Source organism: Cherax quadricarinatus, chromosome 22 (assembly GCF_038502225.1).
Source record: "Cherax quadricarinatus isolate ZL_2023a chromosome 22, ASM3850222v1, whole genome shotgun sequence".
Classification (NCBI taxonomy): Eukaryota; Metazoa; Arthropoda; class Malacostraca; order Decapoda; family Parastacidae; genus Cherax; species Cherax quadricarinatus.
The window spans coordinates 4,817,700-4,832,503 of record NC_091313.1 but is presented as its reverse complement, the minus strand read 5'-3'; the positions used below and the strand labels follow the sequence as shown (position 1 = coordinate 4,832,503).

General features: G+C 39.6%; 1 protein-coding gene across 2 annotated transcripts in view; it reads left to right on the top strand.

Annotated features, from left to right (window-relative positions):
- Positions 1 to 14,804, top strand: part of LOC128689602 (angiomotin-like) — a 161,133-nt gene that overhangs the window by 37,487 nt on the left and 108,842 nt on the right. For both annotated transcript variants that reach the window (XM_070087466.1, XM_070087465.1), the window contains exons 8-10: positions 609 to 754; positions 3,985 to 4,140; positions 11,156 to 11,313. In XM_070087466.1, the coding sequence (XP_069943567.1) occupies positions 609 to 754; positions 3,985 to 4,140; positions 11,156 to 11,313 (460 nt within the window). The remainder of the gene's footprint in view (positions 1 to 608; positions 755 to 3,984; positions 4,141 to 11,155; positions 11,314 to 14,804) is intronic.

Genomic DNA, 14,804 nt, shown 5'->3' with positions numbered 1-14,804 from the left:
AACAGTTCCAGCTGCTTTACCCCCTTTCATTTTACGTAATGCCTCACGTACCTCCCCCATACTTACATTCTGCTCTTCTTCACTCCTAAAAGATGGTATACCTCCCTGACCAGTGCATGAAATTACTGCCTCTGTTTCTTCCTTAACATTTAAAAGTTCCTCAAAATATTCTCGCCATCTACCTAATACCTCCATCTCCCCATCTACTAACTCCCCTACTCTGTTTTTAACTGACAAATCCATACTTTCCCTAGGCTTTCTTAACTTGTTTAACTCGCTCCAAAATTTTTTCTTATTTTCATTAAAATTTCTTGACAGTGCCTCTCCCACTCTATCATCTGCTCTCATTTTGCACTCTCTCAGCACTCTCTTTACCTTTCTTTTACTCTCCATATACTCTGCTCTTCTTATAACACTTCTGCTTTGTAAAAACCTCTCATAAGCTACCTTTTTCTCTTTTATCACACCCTTTACTTCATCATTCCACCAATCACTCCTCTTTCCTCCTGCCCCCACCCTCCTATTTTTTTGTTTATCTTACATTATTGAAGAATTTAACACAAGTTACTTTGTATATTTAGTACATATTTTTTTATTACATCTTGCAGATAAAGAACTAATTGCTGCTAAAGAACGACAAGAAATTGAACTAACTGCCCAGAGACAGACCCTCAACGAACAACGAACACACATAGATATCTTGGATTCTGCCCTAACTAATGCTCAGGCTAACGTTGTAAAACTGGAAGAGGAGGTAAGGAATACATGCACCAATGAGCATAGTAAAAAAAGAAAACTTGTACTTTATTTTAAATTTGGGGTCTGGAGGTGGGAAGTTACAGTAAAGTTGAATAGGGAGTTTGCAGTTTTGAAGGTCATTTTAATTGTTATGTCAACATAATTCTTGCAAGACAGCTAGTGAATGAATGATGGTGAATGTGTTCGCTTATGTGAAACACCCAACCTTGTTAGAGATGTCTGATGTATAGTAACTAGGAAAAGGTGTGGAGTTAAAAAAAAGTATTAGTCAGAGGGCTGAAGAGGGGTTGTTGAGGTGGTTTGTTCATTTAGAGAGAATGGATCAAAGTAGAATGACATGGAGAGCGTATAAATTCGTAGGGGAAGGAAGGAGGGGTAGGGGTCATCCTCGAAAAGGTTGGAGGGAGGGGGTAAAGGAGGTTTTGTGGGTGAGGGGCTTGAACTTCCAGCAAGCATGCGTGAGCGTGTTAGATAGGAGTGAATGGAGACGAATGGTATTTGGGACCTGACAAGCTGTTGGAGTGTGTGCAGGGTAATATTTAGTGAAGGGATTCAGGGAAACCGGTTATTTTTATATAGTAGGACTTGAGTACTGGAAATGTGAAGTACAGTGCCTGCACTTTAAAGGAGGGGTTGGGATATTGGCAGTTTGGAGGGACATGTTGTATATCTTTATATGTATGTGCTTCTAAACTGGTGTGTTCTGGGTACCTCTGCAAAAACAGTGATTATGTATGAGTGAGGTGAAAGTGTTGAATGATGCTGAAAGTATTTTCTTTGTGGGGATTTTTTTTCTTTTTGGAGATTTTTTTCTTTTTGGGTCACCCTGCCTCGGTGGGAGACGGCCGACTTGTTGAAAAAAAAAATATATATATACATGTGTATGTATACAGCCTCCTAGGTAGTAGGTTGGCAGACAGCAACCACCCAGGGAGGTACTACCGTCCTGCCAAGTGAGTGTAAAACGAAAGCCTGTAATTGTTTTACATGATGGTAGGATTGCTGGTGTCCATTTTTCTGTCTCACAAACATGCAAGGTTTCAGGTACGTCTTGCTACTTCTACTTACACTTAGGTCACACGACACATACATGTACAAACATATACGTATATATACACAACCCGCTGGGTTTTCTTCTATTTTCTTACTAGTTCTTGTTCTTGTTTATTTCCTCTTACCTCCATGGGGAAGTGGAACAGAATTCTTCCTCCGTAGGCCATGCGTGTTGTAAGAGGCGACTAAAATGCCAGGAGCAAGGGGCTAGTAACCCCTTCTCCTGTATATATTACTAAATGTAAAAGGATAAGCTTTCGTTTTTTCTTTTGGGATACGGCCGGTGTGTTGAAAGAAAGAAAGAGTATACAGCCTGTCTGCCTCCCCTCACTTAGCAACGTACGTACTCGTTTACCAACGATTCGGACCTAGGATGGGCTCTCTGACCAGTATGCATACCTAAATAATGTATATTAGAGGCAATTTGTTCTATACTTTTTATTACAATATACAGTACACTGCTGTTTAAACATTTAAAAATATGCCAGAAATGTTATAAATGGTGCAAAGGTGACATTAAAACAATATCAGAGATGGTTGACACAAACCCACTGCCATTATAATGTGCCCCTCATTTAGTGACGAATTCGTTTACCAACATGGTCTTAGGAACGGAACTCTGTTGTTAAGTGAGGAGAGGCTGTATGTTAACCTTTTCAGGGTCCACAGGCCAAATTTCAAAGTGTGCACCAGGTTCCAAGAATTTTCAAAAAAATATTTTGTTATTTTTTCTTATGAAATGGTAGAGAATCTTTTTCTGAAGGTAATAAAACAAAAAGTACGATATTTGATGGAAAACTGACAAAATTACGCTCACACGAATTTTGATGTGTCAGCGATATTTACGAATAGGCGATTTTGCCGACTTTGACTCCCATTTTAGGCCAATTACATTATTCCAGTCGACCAAATTCTTAGCTATTTCACTAGTATTACTTCTGTTCTATCGATGGAGCACAAGAAATTGCCCAGTCAACTGTTTGAACTGCAAAATAAAGTGATTGGAAATTGGTAATTTGGCCAATTTAACACAAAGTTCAAAATATTCCAATTTCAAAATAGGGTCCAGAATAAACAATGCAGGCATTCCTGGCACTAAACTAACATTTCCTCTGTTCATTAGTTATGCTTTCAGACTTTACAAATGTATTGCATTTTTATTTTTTATTCACATAATGAACTTTTATTCAAACCAAACAATAGAAAATATACTGTTATGCAATATTGTAATAATTGTATAAATATCATCACCACATTTGTGAATGTATATTGGACCCACCAGCTGGCGTGTATTAGATGTGTGAGGTCGTTTGTTTACTCTTGAACATCGGGAAAAATTTAACATTTCTGCTAATTTGAGCTCAGTTTCAAGCCATTTCCACTATTAAAACCAATCAAAATCATCTCTGTTTCTGTAACATATCTTCCATTCTATCAAATGAGACCAAGAAATCGCAAATACAACTATAAAAAACACACAAAAAAACACTGCAAAGTCGCTGTTTTAATCGAAAATCATGGTCTCAGTTTTTTTCTCTCAAACACTGTGCTGCAGGATTTGTTTTATGTAGTGCACACATACCACATAGATGTATTCTCTCATATCTAGGCCCAAATTTACCACTCACAGCTTATCAGAGTGGGCTGAGCTCATGGTGTAGCTCTACGGTTTGGACCCTCAGCGTAAAGCCGTAGATCTATGGTACGGACCCTGAACGGGTTAAGTAGAATGACTTGGAGAGAGTATAAATCTGTAGTGGAATGAAGACTGGGTAGGGGTCGTCCTAGGAAAAATTGGAGGGAGGGGGGGTAAAGATGGTTTTGTGTGCGAGGGGCCTGGACTTTCAGGAAGTATGCGTGAGCATGTTAGGAGTGAGTGGAGACAGATTGGTTTTATAACTTGACGTACTGTTGGAGTGGGAGAAAAGTAACATTTCTGAAGGGATTTAGAGAACTGGCAAGCCGGACTTGAGTCCTGGAAGTAGGAAGTATAGTGCTTATGCTCTGCAGAAGGGGTGTTGATGTTGCAGTTTTTCAACTGTAGTATAGGCATGCCTCTGGCAAGACAGTGATTGAGTGAATATTGAAGAAAGTGTTCCATGGCTGATGTGTTAATAAATAATAAAAAATATATTTTTTGTTTTTACAGAAGTATATTTATTTTTTTTTTAGCTGCGAAAGAAACAGAATTTGGTGGAGCAGGCAGGGCAACTGAAGCGACTCTTATTATCCCTCCAATTAGCAGCTGACAGAAGAGAACAGTCAGAGAAGAATCTTCGCCACAAGCTGGAAAAGGAAATAGAACAACTACGTCTTGGTTCGAAACAGGTCAGCTGTGAGCCTCCATATAATTTGTTCTTACTTTATACATTATTGTACTTTGCTAACATTGCCAACAGGTGCACATTTATACTGGTAGCTTGTGACTCCTTGAAAAATAATCATTGTGAAGATTTATTTCCTGTGGAATTTCTCCATAGGTCAGATTACTACAATATTATTGGAGTAAGTTTACTGGCTATTAATTTACTTGAATATGAGAATTATTTTAATATCCATGTTAAATAATGAATGATGATTAGTTACCCATAACTTTGAAATTGCATTATTATAGGATTAAGTAAATGCTTTGCCTTCTTACCCACAAATAGTGGCTCTTGAAAATAAAGGCATAGTTGGGGATTAGATTCTTTTTGTTTTTTAAACATGCTGGCCATCTCCCACCAAGGCAGGGTGACCCAAAAAAGAAACACTTCACCAGCATTCACACATAATCACTGTCTTTTCAGAGGTGCAGATATCCCAAACCCCTCCTTTAAAGTGTAAGCATTGTACTTTCCACATCCAGGACTCAAGTCTGGCTAAGCGGTTTCCTTGAATCCCTTCACAAAATATTATCCTTCTCACACTCCACCAGCTTGTCAAGTCCCTAAAACCATTCAACTCCACTCTTATCTAAAATGCTCACACATGCCTGCTGTATGTCCAAACCCCTTGCACATAAAACTTTTTTTTTTTACCCCTTTCCTCCATCCTTTCCTTGGACAACCCCTACTCCTCCTTCCCTCCACGTCATCCTGGTTTGCTCCATCCTCTCTAAATGAACAAACCACCTCAACAACCCCCATGGGGAAGTGGAATAAGAATCTTTCCTCCGAAAGCTATGCATGTTGTAATAGTCAGTTAAAATGCCAGAGCATTGGGCTAGTAACCCTTTCTCCCATATAACTTACTAAAAATAAAACCTTTAAGTTGGACTTAGATCTTTCTGTTAAATCCATGAATCTGCATAGTATGATTATAAAAACTGTATTGTACCCTAATAATGTTAAGAAAATTATGAGAGTTTTTGCATTGTGCCTATGAAAAGTTGTGGTATTTATCATCTTTCCAAAATCTTGAAGAGTATACAAATGTAGCATCATCAGGGGTAGAAGAAAATGAGTAAACTGGAAAAAAATATTTAAAAATTTGCTGAATCATTTTGGAATGTGAAGGAAATTGATTATCGCAGAAACCTGAGGAAACTGTCTCATGGCTTTTTAAATAATGAGTGTCATGTGTTTCATAGTTGTTCTTTAAAGCCTCTCCCTAATCAGTTGCTGGCGTATGATGTACAGCTGCATTAGTTGTTAATTAAAGATTTCCTTCAAACTGTATAATTTTAATATTATGTATCGGTGGATGAAAGGTTGATGGGTAGACTCCAGGATGTATACATTTATAGAGGGGCAACTGATATATCGGATCATTATTTAGTTGTAGTTATGAAGGATGAGGTTAATCATAGAATTGATGAGGGAAAAAAGGTGAGTGGTGCGTTGAGGTATATGTGGAGTCAAAAAACGTTATCTATGGAGGCAAAGAAGGGAATGTATGAAAGTATAGTAGTACCAACACTCTTATATGGGTGTGAAGCTTGGGTGGTAAATGCAGCAGCGAGGAGACGGTTGGAGGCAGTGGAGATGTCCTGTTTAAGGGCAATGTGTGGTGTAAATATTATGCAGAAAATTCGGAGTGTGGAAATTAGGAGAAGGTGTGGAGTTAATAAAAGTATTAGTCAGAGGGCAGAAGAGGGGTTGTTGAGGTGGTTTGGTCATTTAGAGAGAATGGATCAAAGTAGAATGACATGGAAAGCATATAAATCTATAGGGGAAGGAAGGCGGGGTAGGGGTCGTCCTCGAAAGGGTTGGAGAGAGGGGGTAAAGGAGGTTTTGTGGGCAAGGGGCTTGGACTTCCAGCAAGCGTGCGTGAGCGTGTTAGATAGGAGTGAATGGAGACGAATGGTACTTGGGACCTGACGATCTGTTGGAGTGTGAGCAGGGTAATATTTAGTGAAGGGATTCAGGGAAACCGGTTATTTTCATATAGTCGGACTTGAGTCCTGGAAATGGGAAGTACAATGCCTGCACTTTAAAGGAGGGGTTTGGGATATTGGCAGTTTGGAGGGATATGTTGTGTATCTTTATATGTGTATGCTTCTAGACTGTTGTATTCTGAGCACCTCTGCAAAAACAGTGATAATGTGCGAGTGTGGTGAAAGTGTTGAATGATGATGAAAGTATTTTCTTTTTTGGGATTTTCTTTCTTTTTTGGGTCACCCTGCCTCGGTGGGAGACGGCCGACTTGTTGAAAAAAAAAAAAAAAAACCTACAGTGACAGTAAGAGGTAGATGGGAAAAGAGGAAAATGGCAACAAAAGTATAAACTAAGGGAGGAGGAAGTTCGGGTGAGATATAAGCAACCATGGGCAGAAAGGTGGGCTGGTCCAAGTATGAGTAGTGGGAAGGTTGAAGAGGGTTGGAATAGTTTTAAAAATGCAGTATTAGAATGCAGGGCAGAATTTTGTGGTTATAGGAGGGTGGGTGCAGGAGGAAAGAGGAGTGATCGGTGGAATGATGAAGTAAAGGGTGTGATAAAAGAAGTGTTATAAGAGGAGTAGAGTATATGGAGAGTAAAAGAAAAGTGAAGAGAGCGGTGAGAGAGTGCAAAATGAGAGCAGATGATAGAGTGGGAGAGGCACTGTCAAGAAATTTTAACAAAAATAAGAAAAAGTTTTGGAGTGAGTTAAACAAGTTAAGAAAACCTAGGGATTGAATGGATTTGTCAGTTAAAAACAGAGTAGGGGAGTTAGTAGAGGGAGAGATGGAGTACTGGGTAGATGGCAAGAATATTTTGAGGAACTTTTAAATGTCGACGACAAAAGGAAGGTGGTAATTTCATACACTGGCCAGGGAGGTATACCATCTTTTAGGAGTGAAGAAGAGCAGGATGCAAGTGTGGGGGAGGTGCGTGAGGCATTACATAGAATGAAAAGGGGAAAAGCAGCTGGAACTGACGGGATCATGACAGAAATGTTAAAAGCAGGGGGGGGGGGGACATAGTGTTGGAGTGGTTGGTATTTTTTGTTTAATAAATGTATGAAAGAGGGGAAGGTACCTAGGGATTGGCGGAGAGCATGTATAGTCCCATTATATAAAGGGAAAGGGGATAAAAGAGATTAAATTTTTTTTTTTTTTTTTTAACAAGTCGGCCGTCTCCCACCGAGGCAGGGTGACCCAAAAAGAAAGAAAATCCCCAAAAAGAAAATACTTTCATCATCATTCAACACTCACCTCACTCACACATAATCACTGTTTTTGCAGAGGTGCCCAGAACACAACAGTTTAGAAGTATATACGTATAAAAATACACAATATATCCCTCCAAACTGCCAATATCCCAAACCTCTCCTTTAGAGTGCAGGCATTGTACTTCCCATTTCCGGGACTCAAGTCTGGTTATATAAAATAACCGGTTTCCCTGAATCCCTTCACTAAATATTACCCTGCTCACACTCCAACAGCTCGTCGGGTCCCAAATACCATTTGTCTCCATTCACTCCTATCTAACGCACTCACGCACGCTTGCTGGAAGTCCAAACCCCTCTCCTACAACACCTCCTTTACCCCCCTTCCTCCAACCTTTTCGAGGACGACCCCTACCCTGCCTTCCTTCCCCTACAGATTTATACGCTCTCCATGTCATTCTACTTTGATCCATTCTCTCTAAATAACTAAACCACCTCAACAAACCCTCTTCAGCCCTCTGACTGATACTTTTATTAACTCCACACCTGAACATCAAAATGGTATACAATACCGACAGGTTGTTAGGTAAGACACATATGCAACAGTTAGACAACTTTATTCCGAAACGTTTCGCCTACACAGTAGGCTTCCTCAGTCGAATACAGAAAGTAGGCAGGAACAGTAGAGATGTGAAGACGATGTAATCAGTCCATCACCCTTAAAGTCGTAGAATTTGAGGTTGTCAGTCCCTCGGCCTGGAGAAGTTCAGTTAGTTCCTGACTATGGAACTGAACTTCTCCAGGCCGAGGGACTGACAACCTCAAATTCTACGACTTTAAGGGTGATGGACTGATTACATCGTCTTCACATCTCTACTGTTCCTGCCTACCTTCTGTATTCGACTGAGGAAGCCTACTGTGTAGGCGAAACGTTTCGGAATAAAGTTGTCTAACTGTTGCATATGTGTCTTACCTAACAACTCCACACCTCCTAAATTATCGTACTTATTCTTTTTAGTAAATGTTATGGGAAAAGGGGTTACTAGCCCATTGTTCCCTGCATTTTAATTGACTTTTACAACCCGCATGGCTTACGTAGGAAAGATTCTTATTCCACTTCCCCATGGATATAAAAGGAAAAGTAATTAGAAAAAGAACTAAGATAAAATCAAAGAAAACTCAAATGTGTGTGTATAAATAAACGTGTACATGTATGTTTAGTGTGACCTAAGTGTAAGTAGAAGTAGCAAGTTTACTGAGTATACCAGGAAAAGTGTACGGTAGGGTTATTATTGAAAGAATTAGAGGTAAGACAGAATGTAGAATTGCGGATGAGGAAGGTGGTTTTAGAGTGGGTAGGGGATGTGTAGATCAAATGTTTACATTGAAGCATATATGTGAACAGTATTTAGATAAAGGTAGGAAAGTTTTTATTGCATTTATGGATTTAGAAAAGGCATATGATAGAGTGGATAGGGAAGCAGTGTGGCAGATGTTGCAAGTATATGGAATAGGTGGTAAGTTACTAAATGCTGTAAAGAGTTTTTATGAGGATAGTGAGGCTCAGGTTAGGGTGTGTAGAAGAGAGGGAGACTACTTCCCGGTAAAAGTAGGTCTTAGACAGGGATGTGTAATGTAGGTTGGTAGACAGCAACCGCCCAGGGAGGTACTACCGTTCTGCCAAGTGAGTGTGAAACAAAAGCCTGTAATTGTTTTACATGATGGTAGGATTGCTGGTGTCTTTTGTCTGTCTCATAAACATGCAAGATTTCAGGTACGTTTTGCTACTTCTACTTACACTTAGGTCACACTACACATACATGTGCAAGCATATATATATACACACCCCTCTGGGTTTTCTGCTATTTTCTTTCTAGTTCTTGTTCTTGTTTATTTCCTCTTATCTCCATGGGGAAGTGGAACAGAATTCTTCCTCCGTAAGCCATGTGTGTCGTAAGAGGCGACTGAAATGCCGGGAGCAAGGGGCTGGTAACCCCTTCTCCTGTATATATTACTAAATTTGAAAGGAGAAACTTTCATTTTTCCTTATGGGTAACCCCACCTCGGTGGGATACAGCCAGTGTGTTGAAAGAAGAAAGTTGGGGTTGTAAAAGAATTAAATGCTAGGGTGTTCGGGAGAGGGGTGGGATTAAATTATGGGAAATTAAATACAAAATGGGAAGTGACACAGTTACTTTTTGCTGATGATACTGTGCTTATGGGAGATTCTAAAAAAAAATTGCAAAGGTTAGTGGTTGAATTTGGGAGTGTGTGTAAAGGTAGAAAGTTGAAAGTGAACATAGAAAAGAGTAAGGTGATGAGAGTATCAAATGATTTAGATAAAGAAAAATTGGATATCAAATTGGGGAGGAGGAGTATGGAAGAAGTGAATGTTTTCAGATATTTGGGAGTTGACATGTCAGCAGATGGATTTATGAAGGATGAGGTTAATCACAGAATTGATGAAGGAAAAAAGGTGAGTGGTGCGTTGAGGTATATGTGGAGACAAAAAAACGTTATCTATGGAGGCAAAGAAGGGAATGTATGAAAGTATAGTAGTACCAACACTCTTATATTGGCGAGAAGCTTGGGTTGTAAATGCTGCAGCGAGGAAGCTATTGGAGGCAGTGGAGATGTCCTGTCTAAGGGCAATGTGTGTTGTAAATATTATTCAGAAAATTTGGAGTGTGGAAATTAGGAGAAGGTGTGGAGTTAATAAAAGTATTAGAGGGCTGAAGAGGGTTTGTTGAGGTGGTTTGGTCATTTAGAGAGAATGGATCAAAGTAGAATGACTTAAGGGGTAGGGGTCTTCCTCGAAAAGGTTGGAGGGAGGGGGTAAAGGTGGTGTTGTGGACGAGGGGTTTGGACTTCCAGGAAGCGTACGTGAGTGTGTTAGATAGGAGTGAATAGAGACAAATGGTATTTGGGACCTGATGAGCTGTTGAGTGTGAGCAGGGTAATATTTAGTGAAGGGATTCAGGAAAACTGGTTATTTTATATAACTGGATTTGAGTCCTGGAAATATGAAGTACAATGCCTGCACTCTAAAGGAGGGGTTTGGGATATTGTCAGTTTGGAGGGATATATTGTGTATTTTTATACATATACATATACTTCTAAACTGTTGTATTCTGGGCACCTCTGCAAAAACAGTGATTATGTGTGAGTGAGGTGAAAGTGTTGTATGATGATGAAAGTATTTTCTTTTTGGGTCACCCTGCCTCAGTGGGAGATGGCCGACTTGTTGAAAAAAAAAAATGCATGTGTAGTGTGACTTAATCCATTTCACACTCACTTGGCAGGATGGTACTAGCTCCCTGGGCAGATGCTGTCTACCAACCTCCTACCTAAATCATAATCTCCAATTGTTATAATCAAAGCAAAGCACTAAACCTACTAGGTTTCAATGCTCTCCAAGCTGCGAATTTTCTACATAATATTTACACCATTGTCCTCGGACACGACGTCTTCACTGTCTCCAGCCTCCTTATTTCTGCAACATTCACATCTCGTGCTTCACACCCACATAAGAGTGTTATCACTATAATCCTATACATTTCCTTGTTTGCCTCCTTGAATAACATTCCTTGTCTCCGCAGGTGCCTCAGTGCACCATCCACCTCTTTCCTTTCGTCAGTTTTATGGTTCACCTTATCTTTCATATATCCATCCGCTGACAAGTTTACCCCAAAGTATCTGTACACATTCACCCCTCCCTGTTCCCTCCTTCCAATCTGATATCCAGTTTTTTCATAACTTTCATTACTTTTTTCAGGAAGGACCTGGAAGCAAACTTAGTGACCTACGACGAGAAATTCGGGAAAAGGATGAGAAAATAATGATTCTGGAAGGGGAAGTTACAAAGTGGGAGCAGCGCTACCTGCAGGAGTCAGCAATGAGACAGCTTGCCATAGATGCTGCATCCATGCCTAAGTGCGTTACTTTTGTTGCTGCTGTTTCTTGATTTGCCCTTTCTCTTTACATATAGTGTAGTATTTTTTTAACATAAGAACAAATAACTAAAGAAAAATTGTATCTTCCAGCTTTATTTCAGTGCTATTTTAATAGAAGAAAATAGATACGTGACTAGCTTGTGCTACAAGGTCAGATGCCATGCTCCTTCCTTAAGTGAATGTGACCTGACCTGACTAGGTTAAGGCATTGGCTTAAGCAGGCCTACTGGCCTTGCATGGGCCAGTAGGCCTGCTGCAGTGTTCCTTCTTTCTTAAATTCTTATATCAGACCTTTTTCAAAATATGTATACACAGAAATGCAGGCTAATAAAATAATTTATCTTTATATAATTTTGACTAGGAGAAACTTTGTGCAACTTAGGTAAACTTGTTGAATTAATTCATCAGGTCTCATATCCATATGATCTTTTGTTTCAACAGTCTTTCTATATGATTAATGTCTATTCTTTTCTCTGGCAAAACTTACCAATATTACCTTTTAACTTTACAACCTACAGTGATACTTTCCATCAAAAACTTACCAATATTACCTTTTAACTTTACAACCTACAAGTGATACTTTCCGTCACTAATAGGCTACTGTCAACAATGATCTTTTAAATTTCAAGTCATGGTTTTCTTCATTATATTTTATATTTTTTACAATCTTTGTTTTCATCCAAGTCATTCTAAAAATTTCTATACCCATTCCTTGCTTCACAGTTGTGCTTATCTTGTTATAGATTTGGTCTGTACAATAATGCAAAAGCAACCCATCTCTGTACTTGGAAGCTTACAGCCTTGTAATCACTTGAAGTAAATAATGCACGTATTTGTCGATTAACGTTTTCTGCGCTTCTCATGCTTTCCTTCCTTACCACGATTTGTAGAGCATCTCTAGCTATTCTTCCTTGTGCTATTTTACATTTTACTTTCTTCCCATTGTTTATAAATAGAATGAGTTTTAAGCCAAGTGAGATTCCTTGGGCTGCCAAAATTATAATTTTACTCGGTATTTTTGCCACTTTCATTGGATGTGTATTTCTCAGAAATCATGAATTGTCTTTTTAATCCTTTGACTGTTTTGATCGTACATATATGTCTTATGAGCCACCGGGTTTGATGTATATATACATATACTCAAAAATTCTAGCCACTTCAAATCAAGCTGGTAGGCCCACGTGAGAGAATGGGTCTGTGTGGTCAGTGTGCAGCATATAAAAAAAATCCTGCAGCACGCAGTGCATAATGAGAAAAAGAAACTCTGACTGTGTTTTTGGATTAAAACGCTGAGTTTGTGGTGTATTTTCGTATAGTATTTATGGTTGTATTCTTGTTTTCTTGGTCTCATTTGATAGAATGGAAAACATATTATAGAAATAGAGGTGACTTTGATTAGTTTTACTGTGAAAAGAACCTTGAAATGGAGCTCAAATTAGGGGAAATGTTTGATTTTTGCTGATGTTCAAAAGTAAACAAATGATGTCATTGTCCAATAAATGTCCAACTAGCCATTCTAATATGCAGTCATGAATGGGTTGATATTATTTATACAATTATTACAATATTGCAGTAGTCTACATAACAGTAAATCTGTCATGATGGGTACACAGGCTTGTGTTGTGCCCATGGCCCGGGAAGGGCCATCCCACGAGAGAGAGCTACTAGTACTTGTATCTTGCTGAAAGGCCGCTGTGTGAGTGAGCGCGAGGCAAGGGCAGACAGGCTGGCGTGCCTACCGAGAGGCCTGTCTACAGAGGGCAGCATCTGAGTGGCGCTAAATATGAACTAAGCTGGCAGACAGCATGGGCTGTCTGTGCAGACAGTACAGGCTGTCTACAAATCTTCTATTTTTTGTTTGAATAAAAATTCAAAATAGAAAGCAAGAGTAATATCAGAGGGGCCAGGAGACGTGACTGATGAACAAAAAAAAAAATTTATTTTAGAGCTAGGAATGTCTGCATTGTTCATTCTGGACCCTATTTTGAAATTGGCATACAGTGGACCCCCGGTTAACGATTTTAATCCGTGCAAGAGGGGTAATTGTTATGCGAAATAATCGTTATGTGAATGAATTTTCCCCATAAGAAATAATGGAAATAAAATTAATCCGTGCAAGACACCCAAAAGTATGAAAAAAAAAATTTTACCACATGAAATATACATTTTCCCACACACAAAGAGAAGGATACATGCACAATAGTAGAGTAGTACATGCACAGTATATATTGTGCATGTACTAGTCTACTAAATGAAGAATAAATGACACTTACCTTTATTGAAGATGCAGCAATGACTGATGAGACACTGTGTACTGGGAGTGCCTTTTCCTCCTGAGTACTGTAGGTCCTGTTTGGCATTTTCTTCCAGAACAGGCCTTATCACACTGTGTATGCCACTACGATTCTTAAATCTCTCAAACCAACCTTTGCTGGCTTTAAATTCACCAATATGAGCACTAGTTCCAGGCATTTTTCCCTGTTCACCTGGGTGTTAGTCGACTTGTGTGGGTTGCATCCTGGGAGACAAGATTAAGGACCCCAATGGAAATAAGTTAGACAGTCTTCGATGACACTGACTTTTTTGGGTTATCCTGGGTGGCAAATCCTCTGGGGTTAATTGTTTCTTGGTATTCTCAATAAGCCACACCAACAACGGTGCTACAGCAGCAGCAGCAGCTGACAGTGCAGCAGCAGCAGCAGCTGACAGTGCAGCAGCAGCAGCAGCTGACAGTGCAGCAGCAGCAGCAGCTGTACCACCAATAGTAGCGATGGTTGATTGGGGTTTATTATACAACCTGGCCAGCTCGGAGACATGCACTCCACTTTCATACTTATCAATGATCTTTTTCTTCATCTCTATCGTAATTCTCACCCTTATTGCTGTAGGGTTGGCACTAGAAGCTTTCTTGGGGCCCATGGTCACTTATTTTCCAGAAAAAGCACCGAAAACACTGTAATAATACGAAATATTCCGATTGTATGCTTGGATGTTACCGCGGAGGCTGGCTGGTAAACAATGCCACCGGCGGAACATGTGAGCGTGGCTCAGGCCGCACATTGGACGCGTCTCGGACGAAAATCGGTAAGCGGGTTTTTAAGCGGTATGTGAGGCAAAATTTTTGCAATTAAAGTAAGCGGTATGCGAAATAATCGCTATGTGATGCCATCGTTATGCGGGGGTCCACTGTATTTTTAAATTTGCATGAATTTGGCCAAATTGCAAATTTCTGACCACGTTATTGGGTAGTTGAAATAGGTGAATGGGCGGTTTCTTGTACTCAATCGCTAGAACAAATGGAGTTCTAAAGAAATAGTTATGAGTTTGGTCAACTGGAACAATGGAATTTGCCAAAAATAGGGCTCAAAGCAGACGAAATTGCTGATTCGTAAATATCGCCGAGGTCGCTAACTTCGCAAGAGGGTAATTCCATAAGTTTTCCATCAAATTTTTTTTTTTTTTTTTGGTGTC